At 35.0% G+C, this 25,330-nt stretch overlaps 1 protein-coding gene across 1 annotated transcript in view; it reads left to right on the top strand.

The window, feature by feature from the left end:
• Dok6 (docking protein 6) overlaps positions 1–25,330 on the top strand; it is a 450,168-nt gene that overhangs the window by 263,579 nt on the left and 161,259 nt on the right. The window contains exon 5 of the mRNA XM_031366232.1: positions 8,384–8,573. Within this exon, the coding sequence (XP_031222092.1) occupies positions 8,384–8,573 (190 nt within the window). The remainder of the gene's footprint in view (positions 1–8,383; positions 8,574–25,330) is intronic.

Here is a 25,330-nt window from a genome sequence, read left to right as displayed (position 1 = left end):
TCTCTCTCTCTCTCTCTCTCTCTCTCTCTCTCTCTTTCTTTCTTTCTTTCTTTCTTTCTTCCTTTCTGTCCTTACAAAAATATCATGTTTACAAAGAGTGTCTCACAATTCTGAAACAATAACTATAGAATGGCATTTGGGGGCTCAGGAATTTCCAACAGCCAAAGAGTTGAGTATAGTGAGTGAGAAGTACTTGGAATGGGATGGAGAATTATTATACACAATTCTATGGAGAGCTTTGATAAAAGGAGAGTAGGCAGTGTGAGTACTCGTTTGGAGCTAAAGTGTTTTCTGTTTTCCCCATGATAGATCTAAGTGTGGGGGTAAGAAGGAGATCCAGTTACTCATTCTAGTCAAATACACAGATGCTGATCAGTCACTGGACTACATTTCCACACTTATTGCTTCAATTATGCATGGGTTTTCTGGTAATACAGGGAGATACCTATGGTTAGTCCACCTTTGACTCATCTTGGCATAACCCAACATCATGACACTTGCCTAGATATGCCAAATGTCTTTTGCATAAAGAGAATGGAAGATTAGAGCAAAAGAAAACAATTCAGGAATATAGAACCTGTATGGAAATGATAACCTCTCACCAAGGTGCACAGCCCTAAAATGGTCTAGTTGTTATGATGTTTCTCTGAATGCTCTCCTCTCTCTGTACCCTCCAAAACAATTACTAAATTGCTCATCATTAGGAATACAGCAACACAGAAGCAAACTTCCAATATTAGCACTTAATTAGCAAGGTTTCTCCACTTTTTTCTATTCCTCTTCCTGAGACAGATACCCACCACTAAAGGGATTGTGTTGCATCAAATGAGAATGACTACATTGTAGGTTTCCTGACAGAAGGAAAGGTGAAATATTAAATCTAGATCACAGTGGCTGAGTCATTCCTGGCATGAAGATGCATCTATCCTCATGGATGCCATTGAACTTAGCACTGAGCATGTGCTCAGGTAATGTCAGGGACAAAAGGAGGATAATGAAGAGTGATTATGGAGCAGGGAAAGGAGAAAAACAAACTATTTTTTTCTAAAATACATCTTGATAAATCTCCATCTGTGTTTTAACTAATTACAGGATAAATTTAGGTTATATATCCTCTTTTATAAATAATCTTAGTCAATTCTTTAAAGTTATTTTAGTACAGCTGTACATATAATGAATTTTAATTTATAAAATCACAGGTTAATAGGAAAAAACATATAAAATTGAAAAACATCAACATTATTTGGTATGTAGTCATAATTAGCCATTTCATATCTAGTTTTTTATATAAATGCACATAATTATTAGTTTTATTAATAAAAATATATTTGTTAAAAATAAATGAGGGTTCTACTTTTTGATGTGGAAACAATGAAACTGAAATTCACACAAATAAGCAAAACGGAAATTATATATAAAAGTTAATACAAAAAATTACTCAAAACCTAGGATCTAAAGAATGCCTTATTTTATGGGACTTATATTTCAGAGCACTATTTAAATTATAAGAGGAAGAGATACACTAGTATAAAGAGTTCCATATGGAAATTATTGTTGGATTTAATTAAATACTGTGATGAAATTAATTTTTTTATTTACTTTAAACTCCAGATTTTATTTCCCTCCTGGTCCACCCTCTGACTGTTCCACTTCCCATACCTCCTCCCCACACCCACTGTCTCCACAAGTATGTCCCCACCCCCACACTCCCACCCAACAAGACCTCTAAACTCCTTGGGGCCTCCAGTCTTTTGAGGGTTAGATGCGTCTTCTCTGACTGAACCCAGACCCATTAGTTCTCTACTGTATATGTGTTGGGGGCCTCATATCAGCTAGTGTATGGGGCCTGGTTGGTGGTCCATTGTCTGAGAGACCTCGGGGGTCCAGGTTAATTGGAAATGCTAGTCCTCCTACAGGGTTGCCCTCCTCCTCAGCTTCTTCCAGCTTTTCCCAATTCAACCACAGGGGTCAGCAACTTCTGCCCATTGGTTGGGTACAAATATCTGCATCTGACTCAGTTGCTTGTTGAATCCTGATAGGTGCCTTTTTGTGAGCGCTCCATAGCCTCAGTAATAGTGTCAGGTCTTGAGGCCTCCCCTTGAGCTGGATCCCACTTTGAGCCTGTTGCTGGACCTTCTTTAACTCAGGCTTTTCTCCATTTCCATACCTGCAGTTCTTTCAGAGAGGAACAATTATGGGTCAGAGTTTTGACTGTGGGATGGCAAATGTGTCCCTCACTTGATGCCCTGTCTTTCTGATGGAGGTGTGCTCTATACGTTCCCTCTCCCCAATGTAAGGCATTTCATCTAAAGTCCCTCTCTTTGAGTCCTGAGAGTCTCTCACCTCCCAGGAGGTCCCTTGTACATTCTGGAGGGTCCCCTCAAACTCCTACCTCCCAAGGTTGCCTGTTTCCATTCTTTCTGATTGCCCTCAGGGTTTCAGTTACAGTACCAGATCATGTTCCCCTCTCTCCCCCATCCCTTTTCCCTCCCATGTAACTCTCTCCCTTCCCCCTTGTGGTTGCTTTATTCTCTCTCCCAAGTGCGACTGAGGCATCCTCACTTGGGCCCTTCAGCTTGTTGACCTTTTTGAGTTCTGTGGACTGTATCTTGGTTATTCCAGGTATTCTGTACATTTTTTTTTTTTTTTTGCTAATATAGACTCATTAGTGAGTAGATACCATGCATGTCCTTTGGTCTGAGTTTTCTCATTCAGGATAATATTTTCTAGTTTCATCCATTTGCCTGCAAAACTCAGGATGTCCGTGTTCTTAATAGATGAGTAGTATTTCATTGTGTAAATGAACCACATTTTCTGTATCAATTCTTCTGTCATGGGACATCTGTGTTGTTTCCAGCTTATGGCTATCACAGACAAGGCTGCTATGAACATAGTGGAACATGTGCCCCTGTGGCATCTTCTGAGTATACTCTTGAGAGTGGTATTGCATCTTCAGGTAGATCTACTTCCAATTTTCTGAGGAACCTCAAGATTGATTTCCAGAGAGGTTGTACCAGCTTGCAATCCTATCAGCAATGGACGAGTGTTCTTCTTTCTACACATCCTCGACAACATGTGCTTTTGCCTGAGGTTTTGATCATGGCCATTCTGATAGGTGTAAAGTAGACTCTCAGGGTCGTTTTGATTTGCATTTCTCTGATCACTAAGGACTTTGAACGTTTCTTTAGGTGCTTCTCAGTCATTCAAGAATCCTGTTGTGAGTTCTCCATTTAGTTCTGTATCCATTTTTTGATTGGGTTGTTTGGTTTTTTTGATGGTTAATACATGCACCTCTCCTGGCTTCTAGATATGTAGGCTACTTAGTACTATATTTCTTTTTTTTTTATTAGATATTTTCTTTATTTACATTTCAAATGAAATCCTGGTTTCCCCTCTGGAAAAAAAATCCTGCTACACAGGGGCATAGAACCTTCACAGGACCAAGGGCCTCTCCTCCTATTGATGAATGACTAGGCCATCCTCTGGTATATATGCAGCTGGAGCCATGAGTCCCACCATGTGTACTTTTTGGTTGGTGGCTTAGTCCCTGGGAGCTCTGGGGAACTGCTTAGTTCATATTGTTGTTCCTCCTATGGGGCTGCAACCCCCTTTAGCACTTGGGAGGCAGAGGCAGGCGGATTTCTGAGTTCGAGGTCAGCCTGGTCTACAGAGTGAGTTCCAGGATAGCCAGGGCTATACAGAGAAACCCTGTCTCGAAAAACAAAACAAAACTAAACAAAATGAAACAAAACAAAACAAACAAACAAACAAAGGACAGTAGTATCTTTGGACATGGTCTTAATCTGCCTTCTAAATTTGTGTGTCTCTACCTGTCTAGCTTAGACCTCATCAAAATTTTTTCTTTGTTCAGTAGATGGTGGTTAATTTAGAAACCCATAACTGGCTAAAGAACCATGAATAAGTGACTGTGTAGTACATAGTCAAAGATGAAACATCAGTATCAAATATCCTACCCAAGGCTTAGAGCTAGATATTCAGAATGACTGATGCCAAACTCCTTCTTTGGGGCAAGAGAGGACCACTTCACTTTTAGGCTCATATAACCTGGATTGTCTGTACAAGAAATGCTTAAGATCAAACCAAGTAGTATTTTAGCATGGAAGAAGAAATAGTTCATGAACCCCCTGACAGAAAAGCTTCTGTGGAAGGGAGTCAGTTTTCTTAAACCTATGATAAATGGTAGTCAACACTCCAGTGTATGACTACACATTCAGAAGTATATAGACAGCACAAATTATAGTGAGGGACTATTGGAACTTGAAGTGGATCTGAAAGGACCTGCAAAGAAAAAGTGTTGGGATAAAAGATGAAAAAGATTGTGTAAAATTCTCAAAAAATTTTTTCTTATTAATTAAGAGCTGGAGAGATGGCTCAGCAGTTAAGAGCACTGACTGATCTTCTGAATGGCCTGAGTTCAAATCTCAACAACCACATGGTGGCTCACAACCATCTGTAATGAGATCTGACGCCCTCTTCTGGTGTTTCTGAAGACAGCTACAGTATACTTACATATAATAATAAATAAATCTAAAAAAAAAGAGAGAAAGTATTAATTAAAAGTAAAGAAAAGAAGTATATGGAAATTTGCTATTTGCCATGGTATATATTTTCTACTAGGGTAATCAATAATAATAAAAGCAGTATTATTAAAGGGGGCTAAATAATTTCCCTCCATTCTGCTTATTTATTTCTACTCACTAGATAGTATTTCTGATTAATTGCTTCTGCAAGCATAAGCTCCATATCCCTCTATACCCCACACTTAAACAAATAAGTATACACTGGTTAGTCTGTACCCTGGTTAGGCAATTCAAAACCCCACTCGCTGAGTGAGGAAGGACTTCATTCCTTCTGTAAACCAATGACCCATTCTGTTGCATAGTCTGACTGGGATCCTTCACCCAGATCATGTTTCTTGCCCAGAACTACCATGATCTGACCAAAACTTTTAATAAAATCCATTTTATAATACCTACCAGACCATTACTAAGGTTGTAACCTTACTATGTTTAAAAACATATTTGAGCATGGTTTGGTTTTGTGTCTTTGTTTGCTTGTTTTTGTTGTTTGTTTGTTTATTTGATCTCTTGTTTTTGTACTTGTGTGAAATGCTCTGGCAAATATGCTTGAAGATTACATATCTTTGTTACACAAACTATTTTAAATTAACACTCAATTTTGTTTCTTATTTGGACATTTCAAATCAAGTTTCAAGTTCTTGTGTACCAGCTAGTATACAACCCCAAATTTCACCAAGATGTAGATTTATGGATGATAGTTTGGAGATTTTCTTAAATTCTATACTTTAAAAAAAAACATTTAATATGACAATCATTTATATAACATATAAATCCTTTCTTCCTACTTTCATCAGCATTGACAATGTGTAGAATTATATTTATTTATCATATTATAATCAATGAATATGATAATGTTTTTATTTAATTTAATTTTTAATTTAATTTTTAATTTTTAATTTTTTGCTGCTTATAAATTGATCATTTAGTCTTCTCTGATAGTGTTTTTATTATTGTGATCATACTAAATAAAAATTTATACCTTTGCAAATGATAAACTTTCATATTACTTTCATATAACTTTTTTCCTTTGATATCTTTTCCTTTGTTCCAGTTGGCATGTGAAATTGTTCCTTTCAAGTGAGTCACAAGATATTTGAGGTGTCTATCAGCAAACATTAGAGCTTGATTTTGCAGGGAGTGTGTTGGTTTATTCAACTAGAAAGTGGCATCACTTTTTATAAGCATTCCTTTTTCTACAATTATTTCTTTCTTGGCCATATTTTTAAATGAATTTTACAAATCAACAGTATAAAAATTCAGTAACTCAAAATGAAAGCCTCATCATCTCCTGGAATGAGTAAAAACTCAGATTTGCCTAGCAATGCCATCAAGGTTGCATGAAGACTAGATTCTGTTTAAACCCACCTCACAGGGAATTTTGGTGAACATAAAGGTCTAAAACCTAGTGCTTAGATCATGAAAATGAAATGCTGGTTCTTTAACTTTAAAAATAATACTCTTTGACAATGTTTTAAAATACTGGCCTCATGTATTCATTCTACCTTCCTGAGAAACTTGGTAACTACACTTGTTAGGGTGGATGATTGTCCTTAGTGATACAGATGAATTATTTCTACTCCAGTAATTAGCCTTTCACCCACACTTAGGCAAGGAAATTTAAACTTGTAGGCCACACAGAAAAAGAAGACATGGATGTAGGATGGAGAGTTGTTGAGGAGAAGGCTCCAGCCAGAGAGTGAGATCAGATGATATTCATTCCACATTTTTAAGGTTTTGTCACCTATATTTGGTAATATTTCTATAAAAATGCAATGGTACTCTTTTATTGTTCATTGGTAAAGTCATTTTAACGTGTCCTAATTTTTAGATAGCAAACTCTAGATTTTTAACAGTCAAAAGATCCCTAAGTATTGGTATTGTTTAATTTTGTTTGCTTGTTTCTGTATTTTGGAGGACATTTATGTATTAGCATCCTGATATTGATTCTCTGGCTATCTTCAGATTGAAATTAATGGAAAGGAAAAATAGAGAGGAATATTCCTCTTTTCACTTTTATGGTGGAATTTCTCTATGTACAAAAGATGACACTGAAGTATGATTTGAACCACATATATAAATGATAAAGTTCATAAAAAGGAACTTGGCTAAGAAAGTGTGTCAACCATTGTCTAGATTTTTGAATCAGTGTCACTGGGTACAAGTATCATTTATAAAAAACTGTTACATAAATCTGCATCTTCATTATTGATTGATTGATTGATTAGTTATAATCCCACTGAAAGGAGAAATATGCGGGGTATTTGACTGATGCAATTCTAAATGTTGATGTTTAAATGGCTGCATGTAAGTATCATACATTCGATATGTAGAATATGTACATATTTGGACATTTTTCATTGTATATAACTAATGGGGCAATGTTCTTTCATTCATTTTCAGCACATATTTTCATTGGTATTACCTTAGAAATAAATACAAAATCCATAACGCATTTGTTCAAGGGGTCACAAACCAAATAAAGACATTATATTTTCTCTTAAAAAATCTACAACTGGGTAGAAATGTGAGTTATGTGGCTATCAAGGCTCAAGCCTTCATGCTTCATTTAATTTAACCCATTTGGGATATAAATGTGTTTCATTGCTTCCCAGGATCCTTGCCTATACCAGGCATATAAACCTTCCATAAAAAATTCTTATTATCTAAACAATGCCTATCCAGGCATATAAACCTTCCATAAAAAATTCTTATTATCTAAACAATTCACATGTACACCTATGATAGATAGCAACATATTGTAGAATGTATCTTCTAAGTGTAGCTGCCTAAGTGAGTCTTTCAAAATAATTAATTCAACCACACCGCCTCTTCAGCACTCCTACAATTAAGTTTACAACATACAGAGACCTCTCTTCCAGTAATTCTTAATCTTCTTAACATGATGTTTTTTTCATAATTCCTCCATTTTCATATCCTCTATTCATTATGTATTTACTTCATTCATGTGTCTTGACAGATAGATATTTATCACTTACTATAAACCATGGAAATGGTGCTAGGAAGCACACTTACTTTATATAGCACTTTATAGGTTCTTTACTTCCTGGAACTTACAGTTCCTTTTTTTCTGAATTAAAGTGCATTCAATGCATTTAAATGGGAATAAAAGGCTGCAGGACTTTGCAATAGCCTTGGAGGTACACAGAAAATTACAAAACAAGGTTTAGAATCACTGCATAATAATAGGATTTCAACTGTAAAGTATACTGGAATGAATAAAATTATATATCTTTTAGTTTGCTTATGAAGGACATTTCTTAAATTTTGTAAAAGGTAGTAATGAACATCTACAATTACCATATTCAGAGTCTGACCAGTACTACGATGCTTTTATATGCACCATAAATTGTTTTGCAGTGCTTCGGTAATTAGGGAGTTACTCTGTACATTAAATACTTTAAGTCACAAAGTGCTGATTTAAGTGTATTCCTTAAGTAAATGACTTTTTTATAAATGTGTTTATGATAATCAACTCTAACTGTGTGAACAAGCAAAGTTAGCACCATTTGGAAAGAGATTCTACTTAGCATTTACCCTAATGTTCCAATTTAATCATGTTACAATGCTTACTATAGAGCATGTATACAATACAGGTTTGTCCAATGTGAATGAATAAATAAGTGATGATAGTTTAGTGGACTTTTTTCTTCATATATATATTTTTAAAAAAAAGAATTAGTGCTTCGCAGTGTACATCGATGGTACCAAGGACTGAGAAAACTTCATTGATTTTTTTTCTCCATATTTTTGTTTCTTTGCAGAACGATTCAATGTTTATCTTATGCCTACACCCAACCTGGATATTTATGGTGAATGCACAATGCAGATCACTCATGAGAATATCTATCTCTGGGATATCCACAATGCCAAGGTCAAGTTAGTGATGTGGCCTCTTAGCTCACTGAGGAGATATGGTCGGGATTCAACTTGGTTCACCTTTGAGTCAGGAAGGTAAGTTCTAATTCATGACAAAAGTGCAACAGGCATGTAACAGTGTCCTGTGAAGAAAATTCTGGCTGCTATTGCCTGATATAAGTATTAAATTATGAAAGGTCAAAGTTAAGAAATACAAGTCTCTTCAGTTTCTTATTAACGATTTGAAAAAGTTATTAATTATATTGCAGGTTAATTACTCCAGTCAAAGTATTTCCAGTCTCACACATGTATATCAAGCTATTTCAATAATGTAAGATATTAAAGTACTGTAATATTAATTTTGATATTTTTCATGTAGTAATATTCCAATACAATTAACTATGTCCTTACTTGCATTATTTTTGTGAGTTTATTAAAAAGCAAATGATATTAAAATGCTGTCTTAAAATAATTTATGTTTTACATTTTAGTTTTCAAATGAGTTACACAACTTATTCATCCCAGTATATGCTGGCAACATTAGTGATCAAGTTAAATTTACACAAAGGAATACTACTCAGCTAATAAATACAAGTTAAAATTCTAGCTGGGCAGTGATGGTGCATGCCTTTAATCCTAGCACTTGGGAGGCAAAGGCAGGCAGATTTCTGAGTTTGAGGCTTGTCTACAGAGGGAGTTTGATGACAACCAGGACTATACAGAGAAACCCAGTCTCAAAAAAAAAAAAAATAGATTCTAAATGACTGAAAAAATTTTGGCCTAGCCATAAAATTATCATTTAAAAAAGGTTGACATTTTTTCATAGTATATGGCTGATGTCCATAAAAGCCCAAAATGGATGGATTGTTCACAATTACAATTCATATACATGGAATTATACGTGATACAACCAAATTAATATATTAATGCTTAGACCTCTCTAGGAAAATATAAACCTAATCTGAGACTTCAGTTTAGGGATTTTTTTTCCACATCAGGAATTGAAATCAAAGTTTCATGCATGTGTGATTGCCCTAGCCAGTGGACTACATCTTCAGACTTGGTTTAAGATTTCTATGTAACAGAATGTTGGTTTAATCCATCAGTCTTACTAGGTAAGAACTGATTTAGTATCCTGTCCAAATAAATTCAGTCTTTTTGTTTTTGTTTTTGTTTTTTGTTTGTTTGTTTTGTTTTGTTTGTTTGTTTGTTTTTGTTTTTTTGTTTTTTTGAGACAGAGTTTCTCTGTGCAGCCCTAGCTGTCCTGGAACTCACTCTGTAGACCAGGCTGGCCTCGAACTCAGAAATCTGCCTGCCTCTGCCTCAAAAGTGCTGGGATTAAAGGCATGTGCCACCACTGCCCAGCTTGAATTCATAGTCTTAAACAAAAATTATGACTGAAGTTCTAATGAATGTGAAACAGCAACTTTAATTCATAACTTTCTCTTTATCAAATGTTTAGATACTCATTTGTAGATGGTTGGACTCTAATAATATTCATCATGGGCAGGTCATAAGTCTCTTAAAATTTAAGAGCAAAACTCTCTGAGCCACAGTAATTTTCCTAGAGTGAAGTAATTTTACAAGGAAATATTACACTTTACCATGTTGATTTCTCTGAAAAATCTTGAATCTTGTCTTTCCCTAGTAACTCTGTGTTCATTCAACTATGTATTCCTCTCTGACTAGAAACTCAGAGGGTAATAATGATCGCAATCTTCATAGCAATTGAAAACAAAACTTTCAACACAAAGATGGGCTTTAGAGTTGTACACTGCTTTGAAATTACAATCTTATATAGATGATAATTTTTTAGATAGTCACTCATCAACAATAAATATTGTTTACTTTCTTGATGTTTAATTTCTTGAGTCATTTGTATATTTTGGATATCAATCCTCTGTCATATGTCGGGATGGTGAAGATCTTTTTCCATTCTGTAGCTGTTTTGTTCTATTGATGGTGCGCTTTGTCTTTCAGAAGTTTTTCAGTTTCTTAAGGTTTCATTTATTAGCTGTTGATCTTAGTACCTGAGCTGTTGGTACTCTATTTAGGAAGTCGTACCCTACACCAATGCATTCCAGGTTATTTTCAACTTTTCTTCTATGATACTTCATGAATCTGGCTTTATGTTAAGGTTTTTGATCCATGTGGGCTTGGGTTTTGTGCAAGATGATAAATATAGATCTATATGCATTTTTCTACATATGGCCATCCAGTTAGTCAAACACCATTGGTTGAATATGCCTTTTTTTCCATTGTATGGTTTTGGATTCTTGGTCAAAAACCAAGAATCCATAGGTGTGTGGATTTATTTCTGGGTCTTTGATTTGATTCCATCGATCTGGAATCTGTCTGTTTTTATGCCAATACCATGTGGGTTTTATTACTATTTCTCTGTAATACAGTTTGATATCAGCTAATACAGTTTCATATCAGCAATGGTAATACTTCCAGAATTTCTTTAATTGGGCTGCGTTGTCTAGGCTCAATAGAAGATGTACATAGCCCTTCCTGAACTTGATACACCAAAGTGGGTTCATATCCATGGGAGGTCTTCCCTTCTCTGAGGAGAAAGGGAGATGGGGAGAGGAGAAAGGTTAAATGGGGGAGAGAAGAGGAGGAGAGAGGGAGGGACTGAGAGGAGAGGAGGGAGGAGAAACTATGATTGGGATATAAAGTTAATTAATTAAAAAATAAATAATACAACAAATATTGTTTACTATGGGAGATAAATTAATAAAGTACTTAACTCAAAAACATTAAAACCTGATTTCAGTTCCAGAATATACATAATGAAAACACATAGACATATAAATATAAAACATAAGCAAAGAAAAAAACTTTGTCCATCATGATCTGTGCTTATAATCCAAGTACTAATTAGGCAGAGGCAGAGAGATACCTAGGAATAAATGATCCCTACATTTAACCTAATTGGTGGACATGGCCAGTGAAAGACCCTGTCTCAAAGAAGATCAGTGATTTGAGAATGATACCCAAATTTCCTCACTGGCATTTGCACACAACCCCCTACTCCCACAGAGATGGGGCAGGGAGATAGTAACATTTGAATTTGTATGCAAAGGAACATCCACTCATAAACACATACAGACACATGCTTAAAGACTACTCTTCTGAAGCAGAATGATTAACACCTGCAGTCTGAGTGCTTGAGAGGCAACTGAGTCTCTGAATTCCAGGCCAATTTAGTGTAGATAGTGAGCCACAGGCCAGAAAGAGCTATTCCATGAGACTCTTTAAAAAAAATGGAATATTTCCTGGAATAATTGGATTGGTTTTCTTCATTTTTTTCTATTCTTATATTCCTACTGCATGTCCTTCTGTGTAATTCTTGGTCCTACTTTTAATATACTTCAAGATTTACAGTTAATATCCTTAGACCCAAAGCAGACTATGTTTTTGGTAGCATGTGTTAAACTTCTGTGACCTGGACTATTTTAATAGTATTAAAATGCATGAAGACACATTAACACATTTGAATAGGAAAGGCTCATATTCATTGTGTTGTTGGCTTATCAGTTTTGTTTTGGCTGTTTGCCATAATAACGTCATAAAAAGTAATATTAAAATATTGAAAAATCATGTGCATATCCATGCATTGATAAGTCTTGGAGATTAGAGAGAATTGGATTTTGATTACTGCTTCATTTCTCACTTGTTTAGTCTGGGCCATTTGTCCATGCCAGTGCTGGATTTTTTTCTTTATATTAGGGGTCTTGTGTTCTCAGAAGTAGAGTGAGTTAGTGATCATGAAGATGCAAACAGCATGGTATTGACATAAAACTGGCATAGGCAAAATCATTTAAAACTTTTCCTCAGAAAGCTTATAGTTTGCCTGTGTCTAATCTCTTAGGAACTTTCTAGCTCATCTTGAAGAATTCTTATGGACAAAAGGTTAAATTCTACTAGGTTACACTCTTCGTTTTAACCATAAAAGTTTGGGTAGAAATAAGCCAACCACAACACTTGGGAGAATGTCTGCCTTTAAAAGCCCAACAGATAGATCTGAATGTTCTAGAAATAGAAGCCAGAGTTCTGTGAAAATGTGACTGGTACAAAAGGACTTTTCAAATAAATCAAAGGGAAATACTGAATTGCTGCCCTTATTATAACGGATGCTCAGAGCATAACTTTGGGTGAGTAGTTTATCTGCCATTCAAGACCAAGTGAGATGTATAAAAATTGTTTGGTATAAGATATATATTTTTTGAGATGAGTTTTTTTATGTGATGGTGTTGTCTGTGGTGAAATCAGACTATAAAGCAATGAGAATATGTTTATGTATCCTCAATGTATAGAAAGCAAATGAGGTAATTTCACATCATATTATGTAAGATGTGGCTAGTCTAACTGCTCAACCTCAAGTCAGAAATCTAAACTCAACTTGTATCTACAAATGGCACTGTGTTCTCCCAAAATTATGGTAAAGCCCTCACCTCCAAGATAACCATGTTTGTAGAGCCTTTGGGAGATATTTAGGTTAAGATAAAATCATAAACATAGGGTAGCCATTATAATAGCATCTTCATTCAAATACAAGAGCTAGATAGATGGCTCAGGAGTTAAGAACATTTTTTGATTTTCCAGGAGATCTGAGTTCAGTATCCAGGATCCATGTCAGATGACTCACAGTCGGCTGTATCTACAGCTCTATGAGGATCTGACACCTCTGGGCTCTATTAAGTCACATAATCACACAGAGGAATATAACTAAAAATAAATCTTAAATATTAAAAATAAAGAAGAAGAGACTCCAGAGACCTTGCTTACCTCAATCTTCCTTGTCATCTAAATACAAGAAGGCATCCATTTCATGCCAAGTAAAAATGTATACTACTTGTGTACTGGCTGGTTTTGTGTGTCAACTTGACACAGGCTGGAGTTATCATAAAGAAGGGAGCTTCAGTTGGGGAAGTGCCTCCATGAGACCCAGCTGTGGGGCATTTTCTCAATTAGTGATCAAGGGGGTAGGGCCTCTTGTGGGTGGTGCCATCCCTGGGCTGGAAGTCTTGGGTTCTATAAGAGAGCAGGCTGAGCAAGCCTGGAGAAGCAAGCCAGTAAGGAACATCCCTCCATGGCCTCTGCATCAGCTCCTGCTTCCTGACCTGCTTGAGTTCCAGTCCTGACCTCCTTTGGTGATCAACAGCAATGTGGAAGTAAGCTGAATAAACCCTTTCCTCCCCAACTTGCTTCTTGGTCATGATGTTTGTGCAGGAATAGAAACCCTGACTAAGACAACTTGCATACTGATCTTGAGCCTTCAGAACTCTGATATCATAAATTTCTGCAGCTTAATAAACTCCCAGCCTAGGGATGGACAGCACCAAACTCAGGATTTAGGTCCTAGACTTGATAAGCATGGAGAAAGTATGCATTTATTTTCCCTGCTCTTAATTAGCTATTGTAATTTCCTGCTGCCTTAAATTCCCTACTGTGAATGCATATAACCTGGAATTTTGAGTTAAAATAACTTTGTATTCCCTCCCTAAGATGCTCTTTTTAAGGGTATTTATTACTGCAACAAAAATTAAACTAGGTCAGTAAGCATTGGCATAAGTGCATAGTTTAAAATTATGAACTCACAGAAAAAACATGAAGACAATTCTAACAGTTAAAAATTCTAACCTAGTCTTATGACAAGAGTTTTTTTAATACTAAAATAAAAAATAATTATGAGAAATGCATTGATTAATTTTGTGTCAGCAAAGCTAAAATGTTATGTTTTTCTGAAGACATCTTAGACAAAATGAAAAGACAATCCTGGACCAGAGTTAATACAAAAACTAATCATATCCTCACTGGAAAATTATATGCATTCACATTTTCTAAACAGTTTTTTACAACCCTAAATTAAAAGCAAATAGCCCATTCATAACGGGCTAAAAGTGTCAGTTTGTAACAGAAGCTATACTGTTACTCTGGAAAACACATGTAGAAAATATGATCAACAAAATTGGAACCCAGGAATGATAAACTAAAACAAACCTCCACTGCATTCAGCATTGCCAAAAAAAACAAACAAAACACCAGTGTGTCAAGCAGAGACACACAATTCTTATTCTCTTGATATTGTGAGCAAAACCTGTCATATGATTTACAGAAATCCTTTGACAGTTTTTGTGTACACTATATGATAGAGAAATTTTATTTCTACAAGTTTATTTTTAAAAGATTCATATCTAGCTGCTCCTTGTTGCATTCTATATAGTAGTCAAAATTGAAACAATGAAATTTACAGCAAGTTGACTGGATATACAAATCATAGTAGTGTATTTAATATAATATCTCTTTCAAAAACTCTACAAAGTCTAAGCCAATGAATATTAATCTAAACAACACATGAGTATATTTGTACAAAATTCTATTAATCAAACTAATTTATATGTACAGGAAGACAGAATGTTTGGGGTATATGGATAATACACTATTCACATGTACAAAGAAAATTTTCACATGATTGGAATACACTGTATCCTGAATTGATAAAAGTTTTCACTATTAAAAATTCTGACTTGATGTGGTGGATTAATTAATTGGTTCCATTTGTCCATTTCATGCCATATGTATATCTCAGAACATCATATGATACATATATTTTTATTTTTATGAATATCCTTTATACAAAATGATTGGCTTAAGTAAGCTGTTTTAAACATGCACAGCATGTTTTGCTCATACTCACCCCACTTTACTCCATCTAGTCTGCCTTTTCTCTACTTCTCACTAATCCTCTTCTTTTTCCCACATGATTTACTTTTTATTGTAATAATTTAAAAATATTTGTTGTCTTAGTCAGGGTTTCTATTCCTGCACAAACATCATGACCAAGAAGCAAGTTGGGGAGGAAAGGGTTTATTCAGCTTACTTCCACATTGCTGTTGATCACCAAAGGAGGTCAGGACTGGAACTCAAGCAGGTCAGGAAGAAGGAGCTGATGCAGAGGCCATGGAGAAATGTTCCTTTCTGGCTTGCTTTCCCTGGCTTGCTCAGCCTGCTCTCTTATAGAACCCAAGACTTACAGCCTAGGGATGGCACCACCCACAAGGGGCCCTACCCTCTTGATCACTAATTGAGAAAATGCCCCACAGCTGGGTCTCATGGAGGCACTTCCCCAACTGAAGCTCCCTTCTCTGTGATAACTCCAGCCTCTGTCGAGTTGACACACAAAACCAGCCAGTACATTTGTCTACATATAAATAAATATATGATATTTGTACTTCTCAGTCCAGCTTATTTCACTTAACACAATGATTTCAAATTCTATCTATTTTGTTTGTTTGTTTGTTTTTTTGAGACAGGATTTCTCTGTATAGCCCTAGCTGTCCTGGAACTCACTTTGTAGACCAAGCTGGCCTCGAACTCAGAAATTCGCCTGCCTCTGCCTCCCAAGCGCTAGGATTAAAGGTGTGCACCACCACCACCCGGCTCTATCTATTTTTTCAAATGGCATAATTGTATTCTCCTTTATGGTTGACTCTAACTCCAATATATGTTTGTGTGTGTTTGTGTGTGTGTGTGTGTGTGTGTGTGTGTGTAGTTATATCCATATGTACTGTTTACTTGATTTTTCTGTTCATTAGCATCTATGCTGATTGCATAACTTGGCAATACCTGATAAAGTAAAAATACAGGTTTGTAGGTGTCTATAATACCCTGGCTTATATTCCTTTAGGTATATTCCCTGGAGTAGTGTAGCTGGATCCTCTGGTAGTTCTAGTTTTAGTTTTCTAAAGAACCTTCACACTAATTTCCACCCTATTTATACTAATTACTTTCTAATTCGCAGTAGAGATAATTTTTCACATCTTTAATACATTTGTTGTCTCTCTCCTTGATAAAGTCATTCTGATTGTTGAAATAGATTTTGATTTTTCTATGACTAATACTGTTGATAACACTTTTGTGCCTTTTGTTTATTTATCACTTAGAATTATTTTGAGAATTGTTATCTCAATTCATTAGCTCTCATAAAAATATTAAGAATGGTATAGTTTACTTTCTTTTTGATCTGATTAAACACTAACAAAAACCTATTGAGAGCAAAATGCTTATTTCAGCTTATAATTCCATGACATAGTATAAGACTGGTGGAAGCTAAGGCAGGAACTCAAGCAGGGATATGGTGGTGGGACCTGAAACAGAGATCCAAGAGAAACAATTCTTTAAAGACTTCCCTCAGCGACATTTCTCATGCAGATTAGACCTGCCTGCTAACAGATAACTCTGTGTTGGTTCTCCCTAATCAATCAGCAATCAAGAAAATGCCCAATGGCATGCCCATAAGCCAGTCTGATGGAGGAAATTTCTTTACCGAGATTCCCTCTCCCCAGATAAGTCCAGCTTTGTATCAAGTTGACAAAGCTTGGATATACCTGAAATGAAGGCATTCTACCCTTTGTCAACTTTGTTATACAACCAAATCATTATGAGCTATACGATTTTCAGTTCTTTTTTTTGAATTCTATTTGATATTTTTATTGAGATGATTATAGTGTCTAACAATATTTTTCCCTTACTTTTTAAATTTTTTTAAGTAGATATTTTCTTTATTTACATTTCAGATGTTATCCCCTTTCCTGGTTTTCCCCTCTGAAATTCCCTACCTCATCTCCTCTCCTCCTTATTTCTTATTCTTAAAGATATCATGTTCATATTATGGTTCAAAAAAGTCCATTTTTAAGATTCATACAATCTTTAATTTTTTAATATTTATAAATTCAAGACATCTCTAAGACTCCAGGCTTTTTTACTGTTGCTCTTGTAAAATAAAAAATGAACTACATGTTTTCCTTTTTCAAGAAAAAATGTACATAAAAATGACGACACATAAGCAAAACCAAAGACTAGCAATAAAGTTTAATGTGTAATACCTGAAACAAACTAGGTCTTCTGGATACCAAAGAGCTTAAGCAGCTCAATGAGTCTGGATATCTATAACACATGTAGATCTTTGGATAAGCTTAGGCCAGCTACATTCTACATCTGCCACACTGTTCTCCACAGATATATCATAGTCTTGATGTCTACAATATCTAGGGGTCTCCTCTGAAGCTTCTCTTTTACCGGTGGCCTCTACTGGCCTTTCACAGTGCCAAGCCTCAGCTGCTCTCTATTACCCTTTCAAAGAGAATATCATATAGAAGATTCTGACACATTACTAATGTTGTCTTCCAGCTTTACCATTGCTGAAAATTACAAAATTTTTAATTAAATATTGCATATTTGCATACAATTATATGCAAACTGCATCACAAACTTCCTCATATGAAAGCTATGAAGAAAGGAAGGAGGAAGAGGTTTACTGCTTTTATTTTATATTCTTTCATACTGTTTGAATATTTGGCAATGAGCTTTTAAAATAAAATACCTTCTCTGATAAGAATGCAGCTAAAAAATAGAGAGAAATCTTGTGTTGTTCTATAAATTAGGTATCATAACACAATAGACCTGGCCAGTTCTCCAGTCATACGAATAATTATCAGTCATTTTGCTTAATATGATAATGAGAATACTTATAATGAAGACTATAATAGCAGTATAGTGTCTGAACATAAAACTATTCCCACCATTAATTCCACATAAGATATTTATAAAATGAATTTTAATTAACAATATCACCAAAACCATTTATGGAAAAAATTGCAAATTCTGATGACATTTTTTGGCTTAAATTTAATTAATTAATTAAATTTTTTACACTCCATATTTTATTCCCTCCCACCATCCACCCTCCAACTGTTCCACATCCCATACCTCTCCAAACCCTGTCTCCACATGGATGTCCCCACCCAACCTCACTTGACCTCTAAACTCCCTGGGGACTCCAATCTCTTGAGGGTTAAGTGCATCATCTCCGAATGAACATAGACCCAGCAGTCCTCCACTGTATGTGTGTTGGAGGCCTCATATCAGCTGGTGTATGCTGCCTGTCTGATGGTCCAGTGTTGGAGAGATCTCGGGGGTCTAGATTATTTGAGACTGCTGGTCCTCCTTCAGGACTGCCCTACTCCTCAGCTTCTTAACAGGGACTTTAAAACAAACTAAAGTGTCAAAGTATGAGAGATTTGTAAATGGCTTTTACAATATAGCAAACTGTTTTCAAAGAAATTAATATCTACTGATATACTTGCTAACAGTACAAAAAGAGAGTGACCTTCTTGCTCCCACATATTAATGTATTAACATGGAGATTCAAGGATTTTTTAATAGAACTTTTGACATCTGATTTTCCTTATTTTTCTTTTTTCCTTTACTTGTCTTTGATGTTGGATATTTGCCTTTTTGTACATAGCTACTTTCTATTTTGTCTTTCAAGATTGAAGTGTTGATCATAGCTTTGTATGTCTATTCTGGTTAAAGAAAAACAAGGCTGGCAGGCTTAGTCCATGTTTAATTAACAGAAATAGAGCTGGAACATTGTATTCCCTGGGAGATGAGGCTGAGAATTTTCTAGGAAGCAGATCTGTGGGTGGGATCGAACCAGTCATCACAGAAAGCTTAAGACAGAAACCTAGATTTTTCTACTGTTATATAAAATAAAAATGTTTAGTAGCCCATTGCATAATGTGTATTATTTTGTATAAAGAGTCTGAGCACACACATGCATGTGTATATATATGTGTGTCTGTGTGTAATAAAATTGGATAAGTCAAATTACTCTTCTCATAGATATCCTTTTTAAAACATACTAATCGATATTATTGTGCCACTAAGCCATGAAAATCAGCAATTATCATGGTATTCGAGTATTGATCCTGGTAGGATAGCTTAGCTCATTCACCCTTATGGTTATAATCATACATCCTGAGCCTCAGGGTGCATATGCCCTGGTGAAGACTGCTGAAGGGAAACAAAGATAGAAAACTGTTTGATAGAAAACTTGGCAAGGCACAGTATTTGAGAGTTGTGTTCATTCATATTCTCACAACAACTTGGAGCAATTGCTCTTTCACCAAGATTTTAACTTTGCATTTTAAGAGCAAAAGAACCAACCAATTTTCCATGCAAGCTTGTTTTCCAAAAATATCTCAAATTTACCAGACCTGCAGAATAAGTCATAGGCCTCTTGATTGTGCTCAGTTTTTTTCCCTGTGAAAGACAACATTACTTTGCAAACTGCTGATGTGGCAATTTCACTTCATATAACTGCATAAATATGGGAAGCAAAAATCCAAATGAGTGGCATGCCTGAATGACAAATGTCAAGCAAACTTAAGCCATATTTTATAAAATTATTGCTCAAAATATATGCTCTCATATTAAATGCAATATTTAATACCACAAAATTGGTGTTTCTGATATATGTTTCACTAGCTTTGATAATATGATCTGCATTTAGAAGCCTAGAGAAAATTTACTTCCTAAAATATTACAGTGTTGATCCTATGAAGAGGTAGTTATGAAAACAAATACTGCTTGTATATAATTAACAATCACATTATTCCATAGACAGAATTAACTTATCTCTAAGCTTTTTACATTAAGCATATAAAGAGGGAAAGCCTGTCTTTGGTAATCAACTTCCAAGTACAGTAGTTCAAGATACGTTAAAAAAAAAAAAGCATTTAAACATGGTGTGAGATAATGAAAAAAGTATAATACATGGATATATAATATGGGTTTTATTGTGTATAATGCATTGTACAGATTGAGGTCCTACCTATCTGAAAGTTTTCAAGTTCTAGTATTTTGGACATTTCTGATTTGGATGTTTGAGTATTTGGAAATTAGACATTTTAAATTACCTGAAATTTTCTAGTCCAGCTTTTCTAAACAACCTCATAATCATCCCCACTCTTGCTTGTTATTTCTCCCAAAATAAAAGTTTCCAAAGAGTATTAATGTGATTCCTGTCTTTATAAAAAAAAAAGTGGAGTTGTCTGAATTATTGATACCCACTCTGTCAATACTCTTTGTAAAATGTACCCTTTAATACATTTTATATCCAGCAAAGGATGCTCAAGATAGATATTTTAGACAGTAATAAGGGTGGGTATATGCTCCCGTCAACTTGAGGACAGGTTACATTTGTGTATGTAAATGACATCAGCTCTGGGATTGTCATTCCTGGCAGGAAGAATCAATAACAATTCAGCTAAGACAGCTCTAATAGTATAAAATAATGCAACCCCAACTTCAGAAATGACAACATGTAAAACTATGTACATCTATTCAGTGGGTGGACTTCCCAGTATGTTGTATTACTCTTTGGGTAGGCATGAATAGTGACCATATGCTACTTGGGAGGATCAGACCAGAATGTCAAATGTCTCTCTATTGAATTTTTACCCCCTTGAGTCTAGAAATCACAATTTTGACTTAATGACTATTAGCAAAGTTTAGGAACTTTCTGAAGGAAAATTAAAAAGCCTAAAAGGAAGAACAAAACTGTCACTGTGATCCCCATAGACCAATTAATGAAAAGCAATTCACACTAAAGTATGTGTGAGTTCAATAAAAATGTATTGAACTTTAGAGTTAATGGAGCAAAATTAAGATCAGAGACTTCATTTTGTGATAAGAATGGTTTCCTAAGGCATTTAATTAATGCTTTATCCTATGGGAAAAAAATAGTTCTATTATCATAGCAAGAGATTTACCAAATTAGATACTCTTAAAAAAAATCAGTGTTTCTAAATGGCTTTGTCTAACATACTTCTTTTGTTATGATGTTCTTTCACATTACATCCCTCCCCAATCCAGTGTCCTATATACTATGTGATTAACCCAACTAGATGCCATGATTTGTTTTTATGAAATAAAACACTTGACTTATTTTCTGAACTGTTGCTATTTATTCAGTAGGTGCCATGATAAGAGCTAAAGAAGAAAAGATGAAAAGCACACAGACTGGCCTTATGTACCTCACGGAGCAATAGAGATGAGTGTATGAGTAGCTATGATATAATGTCAAAATTGCAATAAGAAAAATACCATGAGGTTTACATGTCATAAAAAAGGTTAAATTATGCAATGTGGTCAAAATCATGATAATTCTAACATAATCAATGACTAAGCACAGTAAATGGGTCTCTCAATTATATTAATATGATACATGCCTGAACAAATTGCCAGGACAGATGGATTAAAGAACTGTGGCTGTTACAGTCATGAAGTTCAAACAGATCAGACCATCACAGCTGACAGAGCAGGATAAGAGGTGTTATAGACTAAATTATATGTCTCTACAATTCATATGTAAAAATATTGTCCCCAGTATCATCACAATGGAGATGAGACCATTACAACATAAATTAAGTTCCATACGTCATAATACAGTAGGACTAATGATTATCTATATACAAAGAGGGGTTGGGGAGAAAGGGATCCCTTTCTTTCTTTACCTCTATGCAGGATGCAGAAGAAAATCCAGATGAAGACAAAAAGTCACAATGCAGAAGCAAAGAAAATACTTGAATAGGATACCAACCATGCTGGCTACTGATTTTACACTACTAAAGAACTGTACGAAAATGAATTTCATTGTCAATGACCCATTATCCTTGGCATTTTATTATAGCAGCCTGAGATAACACAAAATATTTAAATACTCTGGCACACAATAAATGTGACTTCTATTCAGTTCACTACCTGGAATCTGACTCACCCAGCTCCATCTAACTGTGAGTGAGTGAAGAAATATGGGCAGTGTGTAGAATATTTGGTAGTGATCAATGTCTCTGCCACAACCATATCTCTGATAATTTTTTAAAAATCTACTTTCCATACTACCTTCATGTCAATTTCTCCATAAGAGAGAGAACCTCTCAAAAGTTCAGGCTTCCAGATTGTATGTCAGAGATTAGTCTGTAGGAAATTTGCAATGTAGGCACCAACAGCTCAAGAAATCAGAAGAATGATTCCAGATGAATGATCTAATAGGATCATTTTTCTGTCTCTAGCATATGAAATGAGCAGTAGTTTAAGAGAAAAAAGGAGCCTTCACTGCAAATACTCCCTTAAAAAAAGAAAAAACTAAAAGTCACCTCTGAAAAGATGCTCAGTGGACATCCCAAGAGTCTGACCCTGAGCTCTAACAAACATCGATGACCTCTTTCTTGTCGTTGGTAGAAACTTGCTCAGCCTCCCATCACTTCCATTCTGCCATGTCTCATTTGATAGGGTTAACATCCATCACCCTCCTTGACTATGCCTAACAGTGACTTCAGAAAAAGGTTCTTCTCAGGTGTGGCAGGTTTCTGATCCACTTGCATCCTGAGAACTGGTGCAAGAAGTCTAAGGCACATCAGCTAATGAATAAGCCCTAAAGAAGAAGGAGGAAGGCAAGAAAGATTGAAGATTCTTTCTTGTTACCTTCAGTTGAAGAGTGAAACCAAAACTCAACCAAAGGTGATATTTTGGTTCCATAAAAATTTGGGGCAAAATGATTTTCAGCAATGATAATAATTGTTGGCTCAAGTATAAAAGACAAAGTAGAGAGAGTCAAACACTTAGTGTGTAATCTGGAAATAAAGTTTGCACTGCAAAGGCATTCCAGACAGAGGTTATGTCTTATCCAAGCATGGTGACACTTTAGGAAATTATGACTACTGAAATGAATAACTACTGATATGCCTTATAGAAGGCTGTTCAGAACTGAACTGAAAGTAGCCATCATGCATTTCCATGTCTCTCTTCTATAAAAAACTAGTTTCTAAATGTCACCATGCTCAATATATGTGAATGCTGCTAAATAAAATTTGTGAGTGAGTGGTTAGTCTATTATAAGTTTAAAAATAGCAAAGTTGATCAACATTTTGGTTTAGTTCTCCTGACAAAACTTCGCTAGAATATCATCCAGTGATTTGTATATTTTAAGGAAAGTTTTGTTTTTGTTTTTGTTTTTGTTTTTATTTCAGAAATAGTACTCACATCTGCTATGACTGTGTGTTATCCCCACCAATACCACCATCTTCTGGTCTTTTTTTTTTTCCACATGATTTCAATTTATCTGAATTTCTTAAAATTTAAAAACATATTTTAAGTTAATAGAATTAAATCACATTATTGTTTTTCTTTTGAACCCCAACTCCTCCTATAGATGCCCCTTCAATACCTACAATATCTTTTTTGTCATATTCTTTAAAATTTATAAAATATTATAACAATGAGTATTATAAAAGTTGTTTGATATAAAACAACAATCAATTTAACAATCTGATGTAGATGCTTGTCTATGACAATACTGAAAGTACATATGTTTTTCTCAATATAAATTTTAAATAACTCCAAATGTATTAACTGTATATTTCCAAATTATTCATCACTATTAATATTTTCTTAAATAAACATAAATATATGAAGTGGTTTTGTTTGTTTGTCTTATATTTAGTAGAGCTTAAAATATTGATTCTCATTGTGGTAACTTGATATAAGAATTACAAATGTCAAACAAAACAATCAGTCTTACTCTTTGTTGTTCTCTTACAAAACCCCTCCCAATTCAATTTTCTACATTTCTTTTGGGTATATAAATACTTTTAAAATAGGTAAACTTCTGAAAACCATAGTAGAGTGTAAAAACATGAAATAAACAATACTACTAAAAGAGAGGCTGAGATAGGAGAAGCAAGATCTCAAGACCATTATGTTGTACACAGCAAGACATTGTCATGAACAAACAAGCTGAAAGTGTATATGGATTATATAATATTGTACCTATTTCTCTGATTACCAAATTAGAGAGACCATTGGATGACAGTCAATAAATTTCTAATTCCTCATAATTTTGGATTTCAATCGATTAGAATATGTTGGTTATTGATACTTCCTGTTGTTTTTGTTGTAAGAGGTGGAATTAGGTTTGTGTGGATTTATTGAAAGATTACTTTCTTGCTTCTTCTAGGGTGTAGTTTTGCTCCTTATGTTGATGTTTTCCATCTATTATCCTTTGTAGGGCTGGATTTGTGGAAAGATATTGTGTAAATTTTGTCTTATCATGAAATATCTTGTTTTCTCCATCGATGGTAATTGATAGTCTTGCTGGGTATAGTAGCCTGTGCTGGCATTTGTGTTCTTGTAGGTCTGTATGGCATCTGCCCAGGATCTTCTAGCTTTCATAGTCCCTGGTGAGAAGTCTGGTGTAATTCTGATAGGCCTGCCTTTATATGTTACTTGACATTTTCCCCTTACTGCTTTTAAAATTTTTTCTTTGTTTAGTGCATTTGGTGTTTTTATTATTATGTAATGGGAGGAATTTCTTTTCTGGTCCAGTCTATTTGGAATTCTATAGGCTTCTTGTATGTTCATGGGCATCTCTTTCTTTAGGTTAGGGAAGTTTTCTTCTATAATTTCGTTGAAGATATTTACTGGCCCATTACCTTGGGAGTCTTCACTCTCTTCTATATCTATTATCCTTAGGTTTGGTCTTTTCATTGCATCCTAGATTTCCTGGATGTTTTGGGTTAGGAGCTTTTTGCTTTTGGCATTTTCTTTGACGGCTGTGTCAATGTTTTCTATGGTGTCTTCTACCCCTGAGATTCTCTCTTCTATTTCTTGTATTCTGTTGGTGATGCTTGTATCTACAACTCCTGATTTCTTTCCTAGGTTTTGTATCTCCAGGGTTGTCTCTCTTTCTGATTTCTTTATTGTTTCTATTTCCATTTTTAGATTCTGGATGGTTTTGCTCATTTCCTTCACCTGTTTGATTGTGTTTTCCTGTGGTTCTTTAAGGGATTTTTGTGTTTCCTCTGTAAGGGCTTCTAACTGTTTACCTGTTTTCTCCTGTATTTCTTTGAGGGTGCTATTTATGCCTTTCTTAAGGTCCTGCATCATCATCATGAGAAGTGATTTTAGATCTGAATCTTGCTTTTCAGGTTTGATGGTGTGTC

The sequence above is a fragment of the Mastomys coucha genome, unplaced genomic scaffold, assembly GCF_008632895.1.
Source record: "Mastomys coucha isolate ucsf_1 unplaced genomic scaffold, UCSF_Mcou_1 pScaffold13, whole genome shotgun sequence".
Classification (NCBI taxonomy): domain Eukaryota; kingdom Metazoa; phylum Chordata; class Mammalia; order Rodentia; family Muridae; genus Mastomys; species Mastomys coucha.
This window is presented reverse-complemented; position numbering and strand designations above follow the sequence as displayed.